This window comes from Juglans regia, chromosome 14 (assembly GCF_001411555.2).
Source record: "Juglans regia cultivar Chandler chromosome 14, Walnut 2.0, whole genome shotgun sequence".
Classification (NCBI taxonomy): Eukaryota; Viridiplantae; Streptophyta; class Magnoliopsida; order Fagales; family Juglandaceae; genus Juglans; species Juglans regia.
The window spans coordinates 19,697,265-19,723,262 of NC_049914.1; the positions used below are offsets into that span (position 1 = coordinate 19,697,265).

General features: G+C 35.5%; 1 protein-coding gene across 2 annotated transcripts; it reads right to left on the bottom strand.

Annotated features, from left to right (window-relative positions):
• Positions 1-21,062: 21,062 nt before the first annotated feature.
• LOC118344426 (GATA transcription factor 10-like) lies at positions 21,063-25,426 on the bottom strand. Of its 2 annotated transcripts, none has more exons than XM_035684952.1 (3): positions 25,153-25,426; positions 24,109-24,357; positions 21,063-21,834 (listed from the first exon to the last, which is right to left on the bottom strand). In XM_035684952.1, exons 2-3 carry the CDS (start codon positions 24,343-24,345, stop codon positions 21,157-21,159), a joined length of 915 nt encoding a protein of 304 aa, XP_035540845.1. In that variant the 5' UTR covers positions 24,346-24,357; positions 25,153-25,426; the 3' UTR covers positions 21,063-21,156. The 2 variants fall into 2 exon arrangements, with proteins under 2 accessions (XP_035540845.1, XP_035540846.1); XM_035684953.1 differs by having other exon boundaries at positions 24,109-24,362.
• Positions 25,427-25,998: the final 572 nt, after the last annotated feature.

The window sequence follows — 25,998 nt, forward strand, 5'->3', positions numbered from 1 at the left end:
ATATTTTACATATTATTAAATCACATGTTCAATTGTGCTATATGATTTTCTTAAATTTAATTGGGTTGTTTAGCCGTTTTATAGAATATTATTCTTGTAAATATTTTAAATAACCTATCATTTTTTTAAAGTATATTTTTACAGTAATTAATTAATTTATTTCTAAGAATACCTTAAATTGTGTGTTCTAAGTATTTTTATAGTATAAAAAATATGTAAAATAATTAATATGTATTTTTTGTATTAAGTATTTTTTAAGTATTATGATGTTTCTAAGTATAGTTTATTATGTTTCTATGTATTATATCACTATAGTACATTGTGTTAATGTAGGTATTAATTATAGTTTATTATTATGTTGTTTAATTGTGATATTTAATCTCCTAAATTTAATTATGGTGTTCTATTGTGTTATAATTTAAAGTATATTTTTGGAATATAACTAGAGTACTCTGTGTAATTTGTAATGTAAATGTTGCGTTCGAACGTATATCATGTATGTTCGAACGCAACATGACTGTTTGAATGGTAACAAGTATTGTTTGAACGGTTTCAACCTCGTTTCCAAACGCAAACGCAGATCAACAATATCAAGCAATCCCCATTCGAAATATAGTGAATATCCACAAACACAACCTCACAAATCATACAAAATACAAACAAACGCACAAATACTTAAATTATAATTAGTAGAAATCATGGATTTTACCTTTAATGCAATTCCAAATAACCCAATAAAGCACAAAAAACTACACCACATGTAAACATACAATAAAATTAGTAAACATCAAATTTTTACAATGAAGAACATGAGTTAAAGGTGCATAGATATTTAACAAAGAACATACCTTGAAAACATTTGTGTGCAGCCCTCTCTCCAACTCTCCTTCAATCTTACCCACTCTATTTCTATCTCTCTCTCTCTCACTCTTTGTCTCTCTCTAAACAACACGTGATTCCTTCTCTCTCTTTGGATTTTTGAAGAAAGAGGCGGCTCAATCTCTCTCGTAGCAGGAAATCGAAGAAGTCCCAAATGAAGAAGTGTGTGACGCTGATGAGTGATCTGGGGTACTTAAATGAGTGGCAAAATTTTTTAACTTATTACGGTTAAGAAACTTGTTGTAACTAGTTCCTTGACACGAAATACAGTTTTTCCTATTTAAACTACACTTATTAAGGCGAAAAAAGTAGTCCCCTACATGTCCCCTTAAATCCTTTAAAGTTCGAACACTTCTCATCAACGTTCGAACTTGAAAATTTTTTCAGCAGGCTATTTTTCCCACTGACAAAATTTTGGTGCCAGTATACGAACACTAATAAAGTCCCGTTCGAATGTTAATCCGTTGCTCAAGCATGGGTGGAAGAAATTTCCACCACTATTTCAAGAGGCACCAAAAACCCTAGGAACCGTTCGAACGTGCGCATCCATTGGAAAAACGCTCAATTATTAACATGAACGTTCGAACGTTTAGTCTTAACGTTCAAACTTAATGTCTTAAATGTTTTAATCTACTATACATACATACATACATATATTATCATATATATTATTATATACACTAATATATATAATATTGTATTAATAATATATATACTATAGTATCAATATAATATAATATATATACTAATACTCTATACTATATTATATCACTATATATATTATAGAGAAATTCTATTTGCAATCCCCACTGGGGGACTGTATGTGCATGTCTTTTATTAAATGAGAAAAAGTATCATTTTAGGAGGGATAGTTTTGTAATTTTAAAAAATTTTAAAGAAAAAATTGCCTAGGCTTGTATTGCTGTCCCCAAATGGGAACTGTACCTAGCATTGCTCTATATTATATATACAACTAGTATATTAGAAACGCTTCAGAATGGTAGTTGCTGATTTTAGCCCACTAACAACAACCAATCAGAAGATGCCATCTCAGCATGACATAAGTTAACACCGTGAGGTTCACCACATGTGATTTGTACCTATAATGAAATACCCTACGAAAGCAAGTGTTCTTCCCTTTCCTCTGCCTCTCATACCTGATGAGTAGTGTTGCCGTCGCCAGCAGACGACCACTACCAGTTTAACGCATCAGTTCATTGTCCAGCCACCTAGTCCGACTTTGCCTGTCCGTTGATATTAAAAAATAAACAAATTTTGAAACTTTTCTTCAATAATTATCTCTCCATTTCAAAAAAGAAGAAAAAAAAAGGAAATATGATTATCATATGAGCCCGGCTATACATTAGCCGGCACTCACCACACACCGTGGTTGTTAATTTTTTTTTTTTAACTCAACACACTGAGTATGTTGAGGATGCAGCCAACAGTAGGCTGATGTAAATAATTTCTCTTATCATATCTATAATATCTAGAATAAAGAGTAATTTTTTTAGGTTGGTTTGTTGGTTGGAGGGTGTCCATTTAATTTTCGGCGAGCATTACGGATTATGAAGTAAAAGAATTTGGATACAAAACTAGAAACGATGGAGTATGAATCGATCGAATTGACCAAAGTGACATGCAGACTCATGCCTGCTTCGCCTGAAATGGGGGTGAGCTACTTGATCGCCCGTTGAATGGGTTGTTCAATATTTTTTGTTAGTGGATGGGGCCTAGGTGTAAACACCTACTTGGGTTTCACCTGCCTGTCTACTAGAATAGATATTTACACGGTTCACGGCGTCGATGGGAGAAAGGTTCATGGTGTCGATAGGTGATGAGGTTCATGGCATTGATGGGCGACGAGGTTCACGACATTGATGTGAGAGAGGTTCACAACGTTGAGGGGCGGCATGGTTCACGAAGACGATGGGAGAGAGGGGCATAGGTGAGGGATCTGGGAGAGGGGGGTGAGGGAAGTTTCTATGGCATCGATGGGAGAGACGAGGGGTGAGGGATATAGGTTTCGAGGGGGATGAAGGATCTGATGATTGTGTGCCATGCGGTCCCAATCTTAGTCCCATGGGTGGGCTATGTGGTAGAAAATAATTGGAGGCTGTTTTCTGCCCTTTAATTGCATGATCGGTTAAAAGATTTTTCCTTAGTAGGAAATATATATATATACTATATTATAGCACTATAATACACTATATGTACTATATTATAGTATACTATATTAGTATATTCTATAAATATATAATATATAGTATATAGTATAGTATTATATACTATATTATATGCTCTATATAAGTAGTTCATAGACATTGTTCGAACATTAAATATTGGCGTTTGAACTGAACATCGTATACAACACCGGTCGAACGTTCAGCTTAACATTCGAACAGTATCATTTGAACGTAAAACTAACGTTCGAACGGTACAACACATATAAACAACGTCTGGTTTTCTTGATCGATTGCATTTTCTCTCCTCTCTCTCTAAACCCAAATGCCGTCGAACGCTTCTCATGCCTTTGGACTACCGTTGTCACCGCTGTGTCACCGCCGCCATCAAATACCACTTTTAGTCAAGAGTTACACAACTTAGGAAAGTTTAATGGGTTGATTTCATGTTAATTTCAATAATTTGTTTTTATAGAAAATTGTAAAATAATTAGTTTTCATTGATGGACATCGTAAGTGGCCGGAAAACACAATGTCGGGATGCTCTATGCACATCTCAGCCTTGTATGTGTATTACTTATGGAAGAACAAAAGAAATCCATGGTTTCCTTTTGTTTCAATGGCCATCGAGTTGACTCAGCCATTGCTGAGCTCGATCCAAATACCGTTCGAACATTAGGGACTCATGTCTCGAACGGTTGAGAAACCATTAAAAAATTTGTTAATCATGGCTTTGAACACATATATTTGGCTCTCAAATGGTTTAGTCCTTTCAATAATGTTTGAACGGTTATGTAACCGTTTGAAAAATGTTATACCGTTCGAACACTTAATGATTTGATCGAACAGTATAATACAAAATAGTTTTAAATTATATTAATTAGTATATAATTTTGTGAAGGTTTATGTATCATATTTTATAATTAATTTTCTTAATTTTCGTTTTTAAATTTCAAGTTGACAATTTCTTATTGGGGACGAAACCGTGGCATATCAAGGCTACCCTCCAGCGAACCATTTCAAGAGATGACTATTTTGTTGGAGCGCCAGGTGAAGAGCTATGACTTTAAGAATCTTCTCTTGGATGGTTGTTCCTTGGCAACTGTCTTCGTCGAGCATGGTTGGCCACCAATCCTCGACCAAGATGTCTACAACTACGGGTGATGGAGAGACCGCTGAGGACGAGGGCTTTGATAGAGATGGACTCGATGTCCTCGCTGATCATGAGGTGAGGCAGTTGGTTGTTGGTCCAGATGCTCCTCCCTATGATGGGACGAAGAGCATCAAACATGCCAATTTATCTAGATTCTTCAAGATGATGAACTTAATCATGCCAACAATATTGATTCTCGGTAGCACAAGACAGAGGTTGGCATGAATCGAGCGAAGTTTATGATACGCGTCGCTCTGGGGTGCCTATCGAGTTAGTGGGTTATATATTCACTAGAATTCGATCAGAGGCCCACTACATTGTGACAGAAAATATGCCATTTGAGATCCTGATCATACGGTTTCTACTACATGCCGGGATCATGTCAGATATTTCTAAGTGTGTCCGGAGCCGGTTGGACTGATCAACTCCCCACAAAGCACGAGACACTAGACTAGAGACTTCGTCTTCATGCTCCTATTTTAGAGTCAGTCAATACATAGGGAGATGCACACCCGAGAGATTGTGGAGTATGAGCTGCTAAGACATCCACGCAGGCCGAAGAATCACGCACTACCTTAAGGTGATATAGTTCGTGTAGAGATCCGTGCATAGACATCAAAGATGATTGATGCAGTGCGTACGAAGATCCGTAGTACCATCTCTGACTTATGTACATAGATTAATGTTAGCATCTCTGACTTACGTACATATATTGATGTCATCTCTGTGACTTAGGTCACGATCAGTACTTGGCTAACACAGCCAGAGACACACCTAGCTGTAGTCGAGGATGTGGTTAGAGAGTTGGGTCACTAATAGTCTTTATCTTTTATTTGTATTTTGTTTTGTTTTGTATAGACAATATTTTGTGTTTTGGAAAATTAATTTAATTATGAATGATCTTTTTTTTTCTTAAATTAATTATTAATTTCTATTGTATATTTTTTCTTTAATTGCTAATTTTTTTATAAATTAAATATTTCTCCATAATTAAGTAAGGTATTCTGTTGGTATAAGTTGTAAAAATTCTATCATCGTTCAAACGGAATATAACCCTTCGAACATTTCTCTATTCCCGCCAAATATTTATGCTATAAATTTATGTTTGAATTGCTTATTTTATATTCAAACATTGATTAACCTATTTGTTTGAACGGTATAATAATTTGTTTGAATGGTAAGTTAATGTCCCACTAAATTTAGTGACTTAATCCACCAATTTTCCATTCGATCATATATAGTATCCGTTCCAATATCGATTAACCTTGACGTTCGAATGTTGTTGTATATTGTTCAAATGGGTAAGTCAATGCTTGTTAAATTTAGTCACTTAACGTGCCAAATTCTCTTTCGATCATATATAATATCCGTTCGAATGTTTATTTTGTTCTGTTCGAACGTTTTTGTAAATGTTCAAACGGCGGTTTTGTTAGTGACAAAATTTCTCGTCCCTACATATACCGTACGAAAAAAATAATTACTATCCGAACGGTTAACGCCTTTCATTGTTTTTTAGGTTGAATTTTTTCCCTACAACTCATTTTTTGAGACGATTTTCATTTTGTCCAAAAAACAAATCATCCTAAAATCTTACTTTTGTTATAGTGTTAGGGAAATCCACTCATCAGATTAACCTAAGAAATCTAGAAGATCCAATTTCTCCAAATATAACTAATATGATATGCAATTAAGATTTTGGCATATCTTCATTAAGAAATCTAGGCTTGTAATATCTTGTTATTACTAACGTTGATTAGAGAAGATGAAAAATTAGGGGGGCTGGGTTGTTATAGATCTTGAAATACAACCTCCTGAACTGTTCAAAGTTTTTTTTTTTTTTTTTTGACCTCATGATTCTATTTGAGTAGAGTGTTGTACTTTGCTTTAAGTTTTCTCCTCGGTTTGGGGTTAATGCATTGTCTTCATAACGTTCTTGGCATTGATCCCTCCTTAGTGGAGCTCTTCTTGGAAATGCTCCTGAGCAAGAACATTACCGAAAAGCCTATGTACTGATCTTATTTGTTACAAAAGCAGACCTCGACTCAAAAAAGTCAGGCCAGAACAAATAAATATCCTTTCTAATTGCATGACCAAATTGGGTAGTCCCATTCTAAAGAGAGAGACAACTACATTATTCAATTCTATGTATAGAATTTATGGATAGTGTAAATGCTATGGGAAGCTTGGAAGACACATGGCATTGAGAAGGAAGTATCGGAAGTATTGAAGTAGATTAACAAAAGAGAAGTGGTTAGGTGGATGGCACGTGAAATTTAAATGTTGTTTTAAATCTTTGCCCTTTATATTGAAGTGGTAGTAATAAATGGAATGCCAATTGAAATTGTTATGATCTCATATCGACTAAGTATGAGATTGCTTGGTAGTTTATATGACCCTAAGAACCCTTCCCTTGTAAGCTTGTTTTCAAGGGTGGATTCTACCTAGTAGGTTCATAAAAAATGGTATTAGAGCCACCCCATGTATGCAGTCCATGTTGGCACGGTTGCAATTGTGCGGCAAAGGGGTGATGTCGGCATGACAGTATTCGTCCGGGACTAGGAAAGACGTAGCGCATAGTCAGCCCATGTGTGTGCCAGGACCGCCATGGACGTTGGCTACGGAGCATGGTGGTTGTTACGATATCTCGATATCTACAAAAAGTTGGAGAAAACCCTAACACTTTAGTGTTGAAGACTTTGCCAAAAGCGAACATCTTAATAGAGAAAACAACGTGTCAAGTCAAAGGTTGGAAAATTGCCAAATTGAGAATCCTATTTTGGGAAACAGGGGAGAGAGGGTTTTTGAGGAAGGAAGAAAAGAAGAGAAATTTGGAGGCTAAATTGGAGTTTGTTGATGATTGAGATTCTCGATCTACATACAGTTTCCTTCTTAACTCTCTCATCTCCTGTTTGTACAATTTTTATTATGAATTCCATAATTATTATGATTTTTTTTTATTCTAGTATGAGCTAATTTCTATTGCTAAGGCAACAATGTAGCCCTCCGTGACAATTCTGAATCTTATTTCTATGTTATCATGATTTTATCATTCCTTTTGAGTATACATCATTGAGTTTAATGCTTTCAATTATCTGGCCAATAGTTGAGTGATTTGTTGTGCATGTTAATTCGAGAGATGATGCATCCAAATTAGCTTCATATGATGTATGCCATGAATTGAACGAAAGACAAGAATGTGCTAATGTGATTTGTGTGGCTTTTATGCGAAAGATTATTAATCTTAATGTGCTCAAATGCTTTTAAATTCGCATAGACATATCACGGGTTATCGTATGTTGGGTGATTCTAATTCTACTCGAGAGAGGGTATTAGATAAGTTAGAATATTTCGTCGTCAAATAGGATGATAATTGATTGATTGTATGGTTAGGATTTGAGATTAGATTGGTTAGGTGAGTCGGATGCCTTAGTGTTTTCTTCTTGGGTGAAATTTCTTCTTTTTAAGTGTTTGGTCAATTCTTCATTTCTTGATTTAGTTTCATTTGTTTTTATTTTTCAAATAATTTAGAATTAGAACAATTTCAATAGTTAATAGGTAAATAGTCCTCGTGCGTTTGACATCTTTCTTTATCACTATATTACTTGTTAGAATTTTGTGCACTTGCGAAATTTCACACAAGTTTTTGGCGCCATTGCCGGGAACTATTTATTTTCTATTACTTTTGATACCAACTAGTTCTAGGTTAATTTGATTTTTCGTTATCTTAGTCTTATTTTTTAATTTTGTTTTTATTTTTCTTTTCATGTTTCCCTGTGCATGAGACGTACTCGAAGCTTGGATTTAGTACCTTTTGACCCTGAAATTGAACGTACCCTTCATCGTTTGAACAAGGAGAAGAAGGAGGATTCCACAACCGAGAACGAAACAATGGAAAATCAACTTGGAAACAGGACTTTGGGAGATTATGTTGTCCCCTTGGTTACCTGAGCTACTTCTAGCATTAGACGGCCTGCCATTTAAGCCAATAACTTTGAGATAAAGCTAGTTATTCTTCAAATGGTGGCCTCCAAGGTGCAATTCAGTGTCATGCCACATGATGATCTAAATGCTCACGATGTTAATTTTCTGGAGTTATGTGATACTTTTAAACATAATGGAGTTCTTGATGATGCTATTATATTGAGACTCTTTCCATCCTCCCTCTGAGACAAGGCAAAGGCATGGTTAAACTCACTTCCACCATTAACCGTAACTACATGGGACGATTTGGGTAAAAATTTTCTAGCAAAGCTATTTCCCGCAGCCGAAACCGTGAAGATGCGAAATGATATCACCATTTTGTCGAATTTGATATGGAGTCACTTTATAAAGCTTGGGAGAGGTATAAAGAATTACTTAGAAAGTGCCCACATCATAGACTTCCTATTTGGATTCAAGTGCAAACCTTCTACAATGGTTTGCAACCTACAACACGTACAATGAGTGATGCGACAGCTGAAGGGACTTTGATGAAGAAATCACTGGAAGACGCATATGAGTTGGTAGAGGAGATGGCAACTGTGACGCTTCCAACCTCCACTCGGGATGGAACGAAAGCTAACGTCGGGACATGCAATACAAGGTTACATACCCTTGTACATAATAGTTATTATGCAATGCATCCTAGTATGCAACTAGCAGTATGCAATAATCATAGCGGAAATAAAAGTGAAAGTACAACATATGCCAGAATAACTAAAAAAATCCCGATTCATTACTAACCATCAAGTTCAAAGTACTAAACATAATTTTAATACAACTAAGGGTCAAAGTTAAATCATCCGCTTAGTTCTAAAGCATGAAGGACTTTAGCAATAAACATTAGGATTAAATCCAATCTGCTCTGATGGTCTGGCTCGTCCTCAATTAGTTGAATCCAGCGCTCCATCTAGCTCATCCTCCTCGAGATCTGACACAACTTCTACCATTCCGAGTGGAATGATAGTGGTCTCACAAGGGGTGAGATATACTCAAAATTTTAGTAAGTTAAACAACCAACGTGCACAAAGATAAATTAAGCATGAAGAATGATAAATATGCAATGCATGAAATGAAAAAAATCAGTATGCATGTCTCCCATTCAGATTCTTTAACATTTTTAGAGAAATGGAGACACATGTTTTCATTCAATGAATATTTTTACTTCCATTTTTGAAAACATAACTTCAGCATAAACTTTCATCATTATTAATAATTCATATAATATCATAACGTGTGCCAATGTCACAGTTCCCCATATGCACTGTGAGTACCTACTGGTGATCATAGTACAACTCATGTTGAGACTACGTTGTCTATAGACTCATTCTCAATGCATTGATAATATAACATAACATCATAATGTGTACACCCACCCGCATTAGGTGTCATAACATATTGACTTCGCTTCTGCATTCTATAAAAAAGAACTCATTCGAAACTCGTTGACTATTTTTTGTCAACCCAGAGGTTACCACTCCATTTTTATATACTTCAGAGTGGACATAGGAGTTTCACTAAGATAATTCTCCATGTGCATATGTGGCAAGCTTCCATGCAAAAATGACATTTATAGATGCAATATGCAATAATGGTGAAAAATCTCACATGAAATGTATGCATGCACTCAATGTATCATATAACATGATATTTTATATTCAAAATGATAATTGAAATATGAATGAAACATTTATCAATAATTCATAAATAATCTATCAAGGTGTAAGTTAGAGGCCAACTTACTAACTTCATGAGAAATAAAAAAAACATTGTAGCAGCTGAAATCAAGTGCGTACTAACTTAGGATTAATACAACTATGGATGAGGCTCGAAATCAAAGGCTTCAAAATATGTATTTACAAAAATACCTCTAGACTTTCAAAAATTACTATTAAGGTCCTAATTTTTCACTAATTGCATACGAACTCTAAATTTAACCAAACTTTATAGAGTTCACATTTTTGGCATTCTAAAACCATCTATATCCCTTGATTTCTAAAAATCAAAGTGGAACTTGCTCAAACAGTCCCAACCCGTAGCATGCACTTTAATTGATGTCTAAGTGTGTTTTCAACTATTGATCCCTTTGATTGCATACATATGAGATTTTCTTTAATAAAAAAAAATCACTAAGGTATTTAATGATATGATGAAGGTTAATTCTTGGATAATAAAGTTCATCCCAACACTTAATCATGGCTAAGAATCCTTAATCACCAAGTTTATTCAAAATTGATACATGCTTTGATGATCAAAACAAGATAAAATTAAATCCTATCATGGCATGCTTTTAATTAAAAACTAAACCTTTTATAATCATTCTAAGACAATAATAAATCATATCAAATCATACTTAAGACATGTCATAGCTAAGTTTCCACTTAAAATCATTTAAACATTCAAACCATCCTTTAATGACCCAGATTTGAACTAAGCATGATGTTCTTCTCTGAACTCCACCAAATCTCATACCAACACTTGAAAACAAAGCTTGAAATGAAAACTAAGATCGAAGCTATAATGTTTACAAATTTCATGGCCTTCAAAGCTCTCAAGATAACCTTGCTTAAGAACACTCAAGAACTCACAAAAAACCTACTTGGTTTCACTCTATTGCTCTCTAAAGGAAAGAAGTGCTCTCAAAACTCAAGAGAAAGCTTGGAGCTGAGGTGTGAAGGACATGAGGAAGTGAGGGAGATATTTATAGGTGGCTAAGTGGGTGGAGACGTTGGCTTTGGTTCAAGGGGATTGGTGGAGGTGGGCGGTGTGTAAGAAGCTGAATTTTCCAGATTTGCTTCCATTGGCTTATGTCACCTTGTGCAAGGGGAATAATGGCTTGAAACCACCATAATTTCCTTCTTACTGTGGCTGCAATGGTCCTATAGTGGTGGCCAGGTTGTGGGGCATAGTTCAGATGTCAAAAAGTCAAGCAAACCACCTATGGTAACCAGCGGATTCAAGTGGTTTCACTTGGCAGTTTTTGAGCTTCGGTTTTGGGTGGTCTTCGATGGGAAAAACAAATTTCTCATGATGGCCATGGGGCCTATTGAAGATTGGGTGGTGATGGAGGTGGCATGGGGTGGGGTGGTGGCTCAACCAAGGTAGATGGTTGGTTAAATCTCAACCCAACCAATTCCCACTCAACTAGCCTAAGGGTGCAATCGGTTTGGTTTCTTGGTTTGGTTTGTGAAACCAATTTCATCCAAGGCTTATCCTGGATTTGAAGGGGTCTAATGAAGTTTCTAAGGACCATATTACCCTTGAGGAAATGACACAAAAATATTAGACCTAAGGAAAAAATAGTCCATGCACTCAAAGGGGATACACATTAGCTGATTGATGAAGTTGGGGTTTGATATGTCATTTTGCTTAATGACATATGGGGAGGTTTAGCTAGGTATTAGTAAGGTCTAGGTATGATGAAATGGAATAATAGATCAAGAAAATTTTGAATTATAAGGTTAAGAAAAGATTAAGATGAAATTAAGCTCCAAAACATGGCTTAATGATCACTAACCTCATGTATGTTGATTAATGGTCTTAGCCAACCTTCAAAACTTAATTTGGGAATTTAGGATATGATATGAGATTAAGGAATTCCATGGTATGGTGTATTGGGCTTTCAACTTGAATAGTGAAATAAATCCAAACATGGTTGGGCCTTGTGGGCTTAAAAGGGCCAAGTGTGTGGGTTGATGACTTATGGGCTTTTGGGCTTGAATGAGAGGGGGCCTCATTTCCAGATTTTGAAGGTTGAAAAGAGACCTCAAGATCCACTAAGATGGGCTTGAAAGGGCTTAACTTGGCCTAATTGGGCTATGGGTCAATTCTACACCAACTTTGGCCCAAAGGCCTTAAGCCTTCCTTATGTTTGGGCCAAAGCTAGCTCTAAGTTTTGAATTTCCTAAGGGCTTGGTTCAAGGCTTCTAAGGTCAGGTACATGAATGTTCTAAAGTCCTAAAGCCTCAATATATTCTCTAATGGGCTTGCTTCTCTAATCCTTTGCTTAATGATACTAGGTGCCAAGGTTAAGGCTAACCTGACTATCAACATTGATGTTAATAATAACTAAAAATTAAAAGCTTAATCTAGAGCATTTAAGGGTTAATCCTAATGGTTAATTAGGTGGGGTGTTATAGCAACCAACAATTACCAATGGCCAGTGCATCGAGTGACACCAAAAAGAACCCAGGGAGTTCATGAAATTGAGTCTTTTTTTGCTTTAGCTGCTTAAGTTGCAACTTTATCTAAGAAATTAGACAATATCAATGTGAGTTCCATTCAATCTACTTATGCAATTTGTGAATTTTGTGTAGGGAATCATATGGGGGTAGATTGTCAAGTGGGAAATCCATTCGCCAACAATAGTTCAGAGCAAGCAAACTTTGTATCAAATTACCAATGCAAAAACAATCCTTATTCCAACATTTATAATCCAGGATGGCGAAACCACCCAAATTTCTCATGGTGCAACTCCCAAAATGTTGCCAAGCCTCCACCGAGTTTTCAAAGTCAACAACAAGAGAAGAAGCTGAGTATGGAGGAGGTAATGGCACAATTTATGGCCAAGGTGGATGCTAGATTTCAAGATCATGACATTGCTCTAAAGAAGAATGAGAACACTATGCGGAGCATTGAAAGGAAGGTTGGTCAATTGACAAAATTAATGTTTGAAAGGGCTCAAGGATCACTTCCAAGCACCACAAAAATAACCAGAAAAAGCAAGTGAAAGCCATTACTTCAAGAAGTGGAAGGGAGCTTAATTTACAAGAGAAAGAGCAAAATGTCTGAAAAGAAGAGCAAACTGTGAGAACTGTGGCGCCAGAAACTCAAGGCCGTAGTGCTTGTGCTAGTTCTGAAGGTCAAGGCATCAAGGCCACAGTGCCCACATCTAAGGTTGCAGCGCCCACCCTGTTCCGAGCCCAACAGTGAAAAACTCAAGAAATCCTCTCGTTTCTTCTTCTCTTACTTCTCCTTATGTTCCTCCTATACCTTTTCCTCAAAGACTTCAGAAAAATAAGCTAGATAAATAATTTTCTAAGTTCCTTGATGTTTTTAAAAGTTACATATTAACTTTTCTTTTGTAGATGCCTTGGAACAAATGCCTAGTTATATGATGTTCATGAAGGAGATTCTATCAAACAAGAGGAAAGTTGGAGAGTATGAGACCGTGATGTTGACCGAAAAGTGCACCGCCATTAAAATAAGTTGCCACCAAAGCTTAAAGATCTAGGGAGTTTTACTATTCCTTGCACCATTGGAAATTCTTATTTCGAAAAAGCTTTATATGATTTAGGTACTAGCATAAATCTGATGCCCTTTTCTATTTTCAGGCAATTTGGGCTAGGAGAGGTCAAGGCCACTACCATTTCACTTCGATTGGCGGACTGATCCATTAAAGAACTAGGGGGCATAGTAGATGATGTTCTTGTTAAAGTTGACAAGTTTATTTTTCCTGTAGATTTTATTGTTTTAGATATGGAGCAAGATTGAGAAACCCCACTTATTCTTGGTCGACCGTTCTTAGCCACGGGAAGAACTCTCATAGATCAACAAGGGAAACTAGTACTACGGATGAAAGATAAACAAGTTACATTTAATGTGTTTGAAGCATTGAAATATCCGTCAACAACCGATACATGCTTCAACATAGATGTGATTGATGAACTTTCGGTAGAAATGTTTCAAGAGAGTTATCCTAAGGAATCACTTGAGGCATGTCTTGTTCAATTTGACACTACCGATTATGAGAATTCCAAGATAAGCAACTGTGCACACTACTTGGAAGCATCTCTACCTTACTTGCCTAAAGGGAAGTCGGAAAACATAACGTTGGGCAAAATCACTACTCCACAAAAGCCATCCATTATTGAGGCCCCTTCTTTAGAACTCAAAGATCTTCCTTCTCATCTTAAATATGCTTATTTACATGATTCTTCTTTACCCTTAATAATTTCTTCATCTTTGACAGGTCTTGAAGAAGAGATGTTACTTCGAGTTTTTAGAGCTCACAAGCAAGCTTTGGGTTGAACTATAGCCGACATTAAGGGAACAAGCCCTTCACTTTGCATGCACAAGATTTTAATGGAGGAGAATTATAAGCCTACGGTGCAGCCACAAAGGAGACTTAATCCAAACTTGCAAGAAGTTGTAAAAAAGGAAGTTATCAAATTGTTGGATGCCAGAATTATTTACCCTAGTGCCCAAGAAGGGAGGAGTGACGGTTGTAGAAAATGAAAATAATGAACTAATCCCAAAAAGAACTGTCACGGGTTGTAAAGTGTGCATAGACTATCGCAAGCTCAATGATGTCACACGAAAAGATCACTTTACACTCCCTTTCATTGATCAAATGTTGGTGTGGCTTTCCGGTCATAATTAGGGGTGTAAATTTAAATTGGGAAATCGGAAAACCGGTCTGGACCGGACCGAACCGAACCAGTTGGTCCAGTTTTGAACCGGTCCGGAACCGATTTTTATATTATGAAAACCGGTAGGATCCGGTCCGGTTTCGGTTCTGTAGTTTCCGGGACCGGACCGGACCTGTTAGAAATATATATATATAAATTAATTTTATATATTAAACAAATATTTATATGTATATAAGTTTTATATATAATATGAAATAATTTCATATTATAATTTATAAATTATAACATAAAATGTTAATCTTAAATATGAATATTTGTAATTTGTTTGATCATATGTTATTAATATAATTATATATAAAATAAAAGTTTAATCTTAAAGATGAAAATTTAATTGATCATATGCTTTAAACATAATATATATATATATATATATATATTAAGTTATTAATAACATTTTATCATAAGAAGTAACACTTTATTATATGTTTTTTAAATTTAAAAAAAAAATTAGAAAACTGGACCGGACCGGAAATTGGTAGAACTGGAGGTACTGGTTTAAGAGGGTAACGGGGACGTAATGGGTTTTGAAAAATGTATAACCGATACATACTGGTTCGGTCCTAGATTTTGTCCAAAACCTGACTGAACCGAACCGGTTGCACCCCTAGTCATAATTATTATTGTTTTCTAGATGGATACTCAGGGTACAATCAAATCTAAATTTCACTAGAAGATCAAGAAATACAACTTTCACTTGCTCGTATGGAACATTTGCCTACTAGAGGATGTCCTTTAGTTTGTACAATGCTCTGGCCACATTTCAATGATGCATGATGGCCATTTTTTCATATATGGTGGAAAAATTTATTGAAATTTTTATGGATGATTTTTCTGTCTTGGTTCTTCATTTGATATTTGTTTAAATAATTTATCTTTAGTTCTACAAAGATGTGAAGAAACTAACCTTTTTCTTAATTAGGAAAAATGTCATTTTATGGTGCAGGAAGGAATTGTAATTGGGCATAAAGTTTTTTCCAAGGGCATTGAGGTAGATCAAGCCAAAATAGAGGTCATCGAAAAATTACCTCCACCTAGCACGATCAAGGACGAGAGAAGTTTTTTTGGGACATGCGGGATTTTATCGTCGTTTTATTCAAGATTTTTCTAAAATTCCTAAATCCCTTTGTTCACTTTTGGTCAAAGATACTCCATTTAACTTTTCCAATAATTGTTTGCAGGCATTTTCACTTTTGATGAAGAAGCTAAGTTCAGTCCCAATAATATGTGCACCGGATTGGGCACTTCCATTTAAACTAATGTGTGATGCAAGTGATTGCACAATAGGAGCTATGGTTGGACAAAGGAAGAACAAGGCTCTTAATGTTATCTACTATGCGAGTCGTACCTTGACGGATGCCCAATTAAATTATGCTACTATAGAAAAAGAATTGTTAGCGGTAGTCTTTGCTTTTGATAAATTTAAATCATATTTAATTGGGTCAAAAGTAATTGTTTACAGTGATCATTCTGCTCTTAAATACTTGTTAGCTAAAAAGGAAGCTAAACCCAGGTTACTTAGGTGGATTTTACTCCTACAAGAATTCGATTTGGAGATCAAAGACAAAAAGGAAACCGTGAATCAAGTAGCTGATCATCTCTCTAGACTTGAGCACACAACCGAAGAGGCAGCCCCACTTTCTCCAATAAATGTGGTATTCCCGGATGAACAACTCTTTGTTTTATCTCTAACACGAGTTCCTTGTTATGCAAATTATGTAAACTACTTGGTAAGCAATGTGATCAATCCGGATTTTACATACCAACAAAGGAATAAATTCTTTTTGGAGATCAAACACTACTATTGGGAGGAACCTTTACTTTACAAGCATTGTAGTGATCAAGTGATTAGGAGATGTGTATCTAAGGAAGAGATAGAGTCGATTCTAAGACATTGCCATTCATTAGAGGTTGGTGGGCACCATGGAGTGAACAAAACGGTAGCTAAAGTGCTCCAATCAGGTTTTTATTGGCCCACTATTTTTAAAGATACTTATGCTTTTGTTTCTTCTTGTAATAAATGTCAAAGGAGTGGTAATATTTCCTGGAAAAATGAAATGCCATTAAATAATATACTTGTTGAGCTATTTGATATTCGGGGCATAGATTTCATGAGGCCATTGCCTCCTTTCTCTAATCAATACATTTTAGTAGCTGTAAATTATGTTTCCAAATGGGTGTAGAGGCCGTGGCTCTCCCTACAAAGGATTCTAAAGTTGTGATGAATTTTTTGAGAAAGCGGATATATTCACTTGGTTTGGAACTGCAAGAGCAATAATTAGCGATGGGGCAAAATATTTTTGCAACCGGCAATTTGAGGCGCTCTTGAGCAAATATGGTGTTACACACAAGGTTGCCACTCCGTACCATCCTCAAACTAGTGGACAAGTAGAAATTTTCAACCAAGAGTTGAAACGAATATCAGAAAAAACTGTGAGAAACTCAAGGAAAAATTGGTCCAAAAAATTAGACGATACACTATGGGCATACCGGACAGCCTTCAAAACTCCAATTGGTATGTCCCTCTATCGTTTAGTTTTCGAGAAGACATGTCACTTACTGGTGGAGTTGGAACACATAGCTTATTCGGCTATCAAGACTCTTAATTTTGATATGGAGGCAGCAGGTGAGAAGAGGATATTACAACTCAACGAGATGGATGAGTTTCGGCATGCATCCTATGAGAATACTCATATATACAGGGAGAGAACCAAGAGATGACATGATAGACATATTCTCAAGAGAAACTTTACTCACGTGTACAAGGAGAGGACCAAGAGATGGCATGATAGCCACATTCTCAAGAGAAACTTTGAAGTTGGCCGAAGAGTTCTACTTTATAATTCCAGACTTTGCCTCTTCCCAGGAAAATTACGATCCCGATGGCCTGGACCATTCACAGTAACAAGAGTTTTCCCGTATGGTGCCATTGAGGTTTCTAACGACTCAAAAGGCACATTCAAATTTAATGGTCAACGTCTAAAGCCCTACTTCGAAGGAGATTTCAACAAGCAAAAAGTCTCCATTGATTTGCTTGATTGGTGATTGAAAGAAGGAAACATCAAGCTAAAGACTATAACCAAACGCTTTTTGGGAAGCAACCCAAATTTCTTTTCATTATTTTATTTTATTTTTCTGATTATTTCATTTTTATTTTCTTTTCCATGCTCTCACTTTGCAAATTGTTATTTTTCATTTGCTAAAAAAAAAAAAAAAAAAACTCTGCGCCGCTGCACTAGAAGAGCCTACCACAACACTCCTTTGAAACACGCCTAGGTGCACACACTTGAGAGCCGGTGCCACAACGTCCAAATGACTACCTCCAATGTTATTCCCTTCTCTAGGCTTATCATAGCACTACTGTAACACTTCCCCAGACCTACCATTGCACTCATGCAATATTTTCAGGGAAGTTTACTTTTATCTTTTCAATTTTTTATCTCTTTTGATTCTTCACATTGGGGACAATGTGTTCTTTAAGTTTGGGGCTAGGAGTCATTTATTTTGGAGTATCTATTTATTTTCACAATATATATGTATATTTAAAAATTTTGAAAATCACAAAAATATTTTCTTTTCCTTTTGTTTTTTTTTTTGGGTTGATGATCACAAGCCTATGATATTACTTGATTGAAATTGAGTTGGATTTTTGTGCTTAATTCTTGTGTTAGCTTGATTTATTTGAATTCCTTTGAACACTTTTGTACAATACCATGATCAATAAGTTGCTTTGTTGGCTTAGAGTATATTTATGTGAATTAGATATTTTCTAAGATCTCACTGAACTCTATAACCTATTTGATAATCTCTCGAGGCAAAATCCTAGGCAGCACACCAGTATAGAAATTATCTAGGCCATCTTTGGAATGTTTGAGTTTTTCTAGCCAACCCTAATTATCTATCTCTAGTCACCCCTTTGAGCCTTAAACGCATTGGCCATTTTTCTTTCATTAACTGACATTAATTACACCTTTTAACCCATAAACACGCATCCTACCTTTTCAAGAAAATTTGTTATTTGCTTAGTCATCGGAGAAGAGAAAAAGTTTGTGCAAGAGCAAGTTTTGTTATTCTATTATATAAAAGAAAAATATACAAATAATACAACCTGAATTACAAAAAAAAAAGTTTGGGGGTTGTGGGATTGAAAAATAAATAAATAAAAGAAGAAGAAGAAGAAAAAATAGATGAATAAATTGCTCAAAAGTTGCTCTAGGAAGTAAATGTAATTTTTTTTCTCTCTCTTCATTGGTGAATCTTGTGTTGAATTTTCTTGCTTTGAATTTCATACAGTTTTTTTCTTTTGCCATTACCCTAAGCTGAACATTACAAGCTTTTATTAAGACATTTTGATCTTTGGTGGTGTGTTTGTACTACATTGGTGGAGAGTTGATTTGAAAAATAGGCATATGAAGTTTGAGAAGCTCATTCTCATAGAGATCAATCATAATTCAATTGAGTTTGCATATTTTGATCCAAGTTAATAGAGTAGCAAGTTGAGATTGGTTACTCACACACACACACTCAAATGTTTCCTTGTAAACCTAAACATGCTCTTGAATTAATCTAAAAACTTGTTAAATGTTTAGACATTTCCTTGAATCAATTTCTTTATGCAATCCATGAGGCAATCATTGTGAGAAACCAACTTATTTTATTTGTTTAATTTTTATTTTTTCTTTTCTTTTTGCTCGAGGACTAGCAAATCTTAAGTTTGTGAGTGTTTGATGTGCTTAATTTCTATACAAGTTTTGTCATACTTTTACTCTTGATTTTATGCTAGTTTGTGTTTAATTTTCTTATTTATTATAGTTTTTATGGATTTTGTTTATTTTTGTTTAGGAATAAATAAATTGAAGGAGTCATGGAGAGAATAGGAAACGTTATTTTCTCGAATTTCCTAAAATACCCTTATGTATTTGGAGCATTACTTTTACTAGAGAATTCCAATAAGGGCAATCTTGGTGTCTACCAAAAGCTAGGAGAAAATTCTACAACTTTCGTGTTGAGGAATTTTTCGAAAATGAAAATCTTAATAGAGCAAACGACACATCAAGTCAAAGGTTAAAATGCTGCCGAATTGATAATCCTGTTTTAGGAAACAGGAGAGAGAGGGTTTTTGAGAAAAGAAGAAAATGAGGGAAATTTGGAGGACAACCAGAGTCTTGTGAAAATGAGTTTTTCACCATTGAAGAGGAATTCGAAACTTGGAAAAAGAAGAAGAAGACAGAGGCGAATTAGAGTTTGTCGATGATTGAGATTCTTGATCTACATATAGTTTCCTCTACTCTTTCTTCTCTCTGTACAATTTTCATTATGAATTCTAGAATTGTTGTGGTTTGTTTTGATTTTATTATGAGCAATGCTTTCAATTATCTGACCAATAGTTGAGTGATTTGTTGTGCATGTTAATTCGAAAAATGATGCATGTAGTTTAGCTTCGTATGATGTATGCCATGAATTAAATGAAAGACAGGAATGTGCTAATGTGATTTGTGCAACTTTTATGTGAAATATTATTTATCTCAATGTGCTCAAATGCTTTTAAATTCACATAGACATATCGCGGGTTATCATATGCTGGGTAATTCTAATTCTACTCGAGAGAGAGTCTTAGATAAGTTAGAATATTTCGCCGTCAAATACGATGATAATTGATTGATTGTATGGTTATGATTTGGGATTTGATTTGTTAGGTGAGCCGGATGCCTTAGTATTTTCTTCTTGGGTGAAATCTTTTTTTTTTTAAGTGTTTGGTCAATTCTTCATCCGATTTAATTTATTTTATTTTTATTTTTCAAATTTAAAATCCACTTTTTTCTTGATTTTTAAATAATTTAGAATTAGAACAATTTCAATAATTAATAAGTAAATAGTCCTCGTGGGTTCGACATCTTTCTTTATCACTATATTACTAGTTACGATTTCGTAAAAGTTCACAATATTTTACATTTTTGCCCTTCATATTGTAACTGTAATAATAGATGGAATGTCGATTGAAATTTGGGTGGGAAATACCATATAAAAGGATAAACTGAAGGCTTTTGTAAAACACGATGAAATAAAATCATTTCTTTCTCGGAGGTTTTGATTCCTCAAATAATCAGTCTTTTTTGGTCTTTCTTTTTCATTCTATTGTTGAATTCTCAGTACAATAGAACATGGAGGTCCTTAACAGTCAACCTCATATGAGGATTAATACTGTATCCATCTCTCCTTGCATTAGACTGTTAAATTCAGGCAGACAATTATAGAAGATCTCGTTAATCTTGAACAATGGAGAAGACATTCAGCATTAACAACACAAGGGCATCACTATCGCTTATCCTAGTTTGAAAGCCCTCTAACCGTCCACGTGTTTCTTAATTCTTGTTGCCTTGCCTCATAATCGGTTGATGTACAGAAAACAAATTAGCCAATATAAAACAGCAAAGAGAAACAGACAACAAAGGAGCTCCAAACTAGGAGCACTACTTTCATTTCAGATATAATCTAACAAATATCTATTCATTTGATACTTCACCTCAAGGGGCGATCAAAAAGTTTCTGCCACCAGACTAGCTTTGCTTCTCATCTCAATTACCTTTTTGTGGGAGTTGGAATGCACCGATGGAACGAAGGTAGGACTTGCCATAGGACGGTACTCCGGAAAGAGGCGTCCAGATCTGTAACGAACACCACATGCATTGCAAAGGGTCTTTGGCCCCATTGGGCCCTCCCTCCATTGTGGGGTCTTTGTCACCTCGCAATGCATGCATTTTCTTGTTGCAACCGGTCCTTGTGATGAATGGTCCATCGTCTCCGTGGCACCTGAGAGCACTGTCAGGTTCTTTTTCTTCCTCAATTTTCTTTTTGACGGGTTTGATACTGTCTCGGTCAAATCTGTTTCTGAACCAGATTCAAAAGATGCTGAAGGATGGGATAATTTGGGACTAGAGGAAAAAAAAGGAATCACGAATTTCCGGTTGAAGTTTGGTTGGCGTGGGCGTGAACGCTTGCTTCTAGCACGCTTTACAGCACTAATAATTTTGGGTTCAACGGTTGTGGGATTCTCAACCGAGCAAGAGCTGCTGCTTTCGAGAACAGATATTGGACTAGAGGTTTGGAAGAGCCGCAAACCTTTGCCATCAGAAGCTTTGTGAAGGACAATGCTTCTATTGGATGTGGCTTCAGCAGTGACCGGCAGCACTTCTAGTGGAGAAGTTTCATAACACTGAAAACCAGATTACCCAAAAGAGATAAGATGACAGAAGAAGTTTATTGCAATGTGAAAACCATACTTGATCAAATGTTTAGAATCCTGTCTAACAAATTTAGAAGTATTGGATAGAAAACTTCTATCATGCGACGTCTAACAAATGCATGCACAGATAGAATGTCAATCTCCAGATTGATAACTGGCAATTTCAATTTACTTTTTCTGATGAGTAACTAGCTGAATTTTTGAGAAGTTAAATTGGAAGATTGCAATGACTAGCAATTTCATTACTTCTATGAAGACATACCACAACTAAACTGAAATGAGTGCTGATACATAATCAGTAGCTATATCAAAGTGCAGCAGCAGGGCATGTCGTATATACACTTCTACCTTTAGTCTATATCAACTGATATAACTTTTAAAGGCCAATTGTCTACTTGCTTCATCATAAATCTCTTCAATACTGTAGGGTAAAATTACCGAGCAAAATAATTATCTCAAGTAAAAGTACTTGTGACATAAAAAACTCATGATGCATTCAGTCTTCTGTATTCTACGTAATTCATAGGAACCTTCCTTTCTCTAACCCCCTCGGTTTTGGTATTAAAGGACTTATTCTAGGTAGAAATGAATCTCCCCTGCAAGTGAGTGGGAAATACAAGCTTGGTGAAGATATGCAAACCAACAGTATAAACCAAACCTATTTTATCCGTGGAAATGTGTAAGCATGAAGAGAGCAACAAGCAATGCACCTAAATCCGTGTTTGAACTTTGATTCTCTTCCTTGTCCATGTTCAACGACAACACCCAATAAAACCAATATTGGATCCTTCAGATCAATCTTGCATTTCAAATAAATGATCTACCACCATGAGGGAGGAACTAATCTCACAGAATCCATTGTGTAGCACAGACTTTCAACCAAAAGAAAAGGAGAGAGAGGGAGAGAGAGAACAGGAACGTTGAAGGAGTTCCTATGTTAAGCCAAGTTTCAACCCTAAAAACCTGACCAGGAAGGAAAAAAATGAACCCTTAGCTTCCGAAAAGTCAAGTGTTTTACACTACAAGGTATAAACTCTTTTTTTTGTTTTTTTCAAATCCTTCTCCCTGTTATTCACAGTTCAATTATGAATCTATAAACTCTTCAGTCCTTCCAAATCCAGCTAGGGGAAAACTGTTTTCCCACCAAATCACATATCATACTTAGCTCACATCACTCAAATTTGTTTAAATTTTATATTTGAATGCAAAAACAATTTTCTATACTTGAATTTTTTTATTGGTAGAAAAAAAAATCCTATTCTTGTATTTACTCTTTCAAAATCATTCCAAGTATGAGTCAATTTTTGTATTGGTAAGTTACACATACACCAGGGTCTGTGAAACCCATGAACTCACCCTCTTCCTGGTTAGCTTCAGGCACGGGTCCCATTGAACATTTCAATTAACTTTCACTGCTTGGTTGGATTGTAATGAATATGATGATATTAGTAAATTGGCTGCCAGTCATCCAGTTATGAATTGAGGACCATTAACCTCGAATCCCCTTATGAATGCATGTGCACAGATCAATCATGTAACAAGAATTGTGACAAATAATCATATCATCGCATAAAAGCAAAAATGCCTTGCATTTAAAATTCCACTTTCTCTAATTTACTGCACTTCACATTCACATTCACATTCACATTCATGCACCCAATGATGCAGAAGTGTACATAAGGGAAAGATAAAGTGATAACATAGGGATCACAGATTCACAAGCACTACATAAACTCTGGGCACAAATGACTTAAGAATTTTTTAAGTTTTTTCCTTATTTCATTTTTTAGTTTGGAATTAACTCCTGTAAAATTGGGCAAATAGCTGTAAACATGAATCTGCCAACGATGCTAAGTTTAAATAAATAGAACTCCCATGGATTCACCGTACCAAAAAAAGAAGTGCCTACAGAAGGTCTGGGGCTAAATGTCAGCATCCTACCTAGACTGCAAAAGTACAAATAAGTCGAAACAAAACAGGACACAACATGAATTAAGACTTTTTTCCTCCACCTTGATGGATTGGCACGATATTAAATGTCAAAAAATGGATGGTCGTGCATACACCAATACTATTCTACATTGGATTGCAACTTGAAGTCCTCATAGTAAGTGAAAGGTATTCTTGAGTAACTTTAGTAATCCAATCGCAGAAGCAGAAAAAATGTTCTGCATATTATATAAAAGCCGATACTGGAGACATAAAATATAAATTATATTTTAACTGGAAAAAATAAACACTCACCGGAGCAGAGAGATTTTCAGGACACTTTGAAGAATCATTACTTGTTTTACCAGAAAACCCAGGCGATAAACCAGCCAAAACATCAATCGATGGCGGATCAAGCAATTCTAACTTAGCATTCCAATCTTCTCCCACATTCCCTTCCACATCCTCCAACGGAAAATCAAGGAATTTGAAGAAGTCATCGAAATCAGAAATTCCATTGAGATTCTCGTTCAAAAGGGAAGAACCGCTCATTTTATAAATACGCTGCCCTTTCGAAATACCATAGTGCACAAGAACAACAAAGAAAGAGAAACGTTATTCAACTTCATCCACGTAGTCTTCCGCATGAAACATCAATATATACTTACTACAAGAACTAACTACTGGCTAAAATAACCTCTGAAAAAATAGGAAATAAAAGTGGAAAAGGAAAGGTTATCTGGCTTGATTATATTATTACTGGGTTACCTCCAAGTGAAATCCGATAAATATTTCTCAGGGCCTAAAATTCTCATAGTCAGAAAACTCAAAAAAGGAAATGGAATTTGATAATATCCTCATATTTCGCAATTCGCTAATAAAACCAAAAGTGGAAACAAAGTCAAACGTCGACATAATTCCACGTGATCCTCCGGAAAACCAGCTACGTCGTTGGTTAACCATGGTTGACTAACTTTCACAATTTTTATTCTAACAACTTGGCAAATTAACTCGCAGCGAAATGTAATAATTGAAAATTAAAAGTAAATCAAAAAGGCCGTTTGATATGTGAGAAAATGCAGGAAAATGATTCAAAATGAACTCTCTTTTAAGTCTTAGATGTTATATACATACATGCATATATATATATATATATATATATAACCTTCGCTTTAACTAGACCCAATTGAACAAACTTTCAAGCACCAAAAAAGAGCATAATGTCCCGCCGGAAGGGAGGGGGGGGGGGGGGTTGTTGGGGGGTTCCTCCACTTATTAACGAGGCAGACAGAAGGAAAGGAAGAATAAAAATGCAAAACAAAATGCCAGCTCATGAATGGTGTGAAGACAGAATCAAACCTTGAAGAAACCCTAAATTCAATGCCAGTCCATGAAACGAGGAAACGTCCGAAGAGACACCGAGAGAGACACCGAGAGAGAGAGAGGGAGGGAGCTGAGGTCAGACCTCCGGTAATGCTTGCTTTCGCTTCGCGGAAATGTGGCTCAAGGGGAAGAAGAAGGAGAGTGCATTCGCCGGTGTGCAGAGACGGCCGACATTGCAGAGTCAGTTGAGAAGTTTCAGACAGAGGGAGGAAAGGATTTGATTCCGCCGAATCTGTGGCGGTGTCTGAGATTAGAGTATTTAGGTTTTTGTACAGAAGAGTAGGGCTTCAATGCAGCCGGTCTCATCTGGTTCCCGTGAGCTCTCTTTTTAATCACCCCATATCTTGTAGAATGTGGACTGTTTCAAAAATAAAATTAAAAAACAATCATAATTCTATATATTTTTAGGCATTTCTATAATAGTTTAATGACTTTTTTTTCTGAGCAATTTAAATGAATGTTTCAATACATTTATTTTCACCCTTAATTTTGAAGAAAAAAACAAATATAACTTGAATTTTGTAGTATATCTCCCTTTTCTTTGTATTTTTAATTTGAGTAATATTATATATACTTACCATCTTACTTACAGTTTTACTTATATTTTTTTTACAAGATTCATTTTATTAGTTTTCTTTCAAAACTCAAATTAAATAATTTTCAATTTCAATATATCAATAACTGACACGTGAAAAAGAAAATTTTTTGTAAGTTTTTCTTATATACTTTTAACATTTTTCTTTTATAATAAATTTTATTTTCATAACATTTACACAATCAGCCGTTTAAATATTAAATCATCTTAACATATAAGTAAACTCT

Excerpts from the sequence above, each read along its gene's own strand:
- LOC118344426 (XM_035684952.1), bottom strand. The coding sequence starts at position 24,345 with ATGAGCGGTTCTTCCCTTTTGAACGAGAATCTCAATGGAATTTCTGAT. Across the intron at positions 21,835-24,108 it reads CTGAAAATCTCTCTGCTCCG|TGTTATGAAACTTCTCCACT; the intron begins GTGAGTGTTTAT and ends TCTGGTTTTCAG.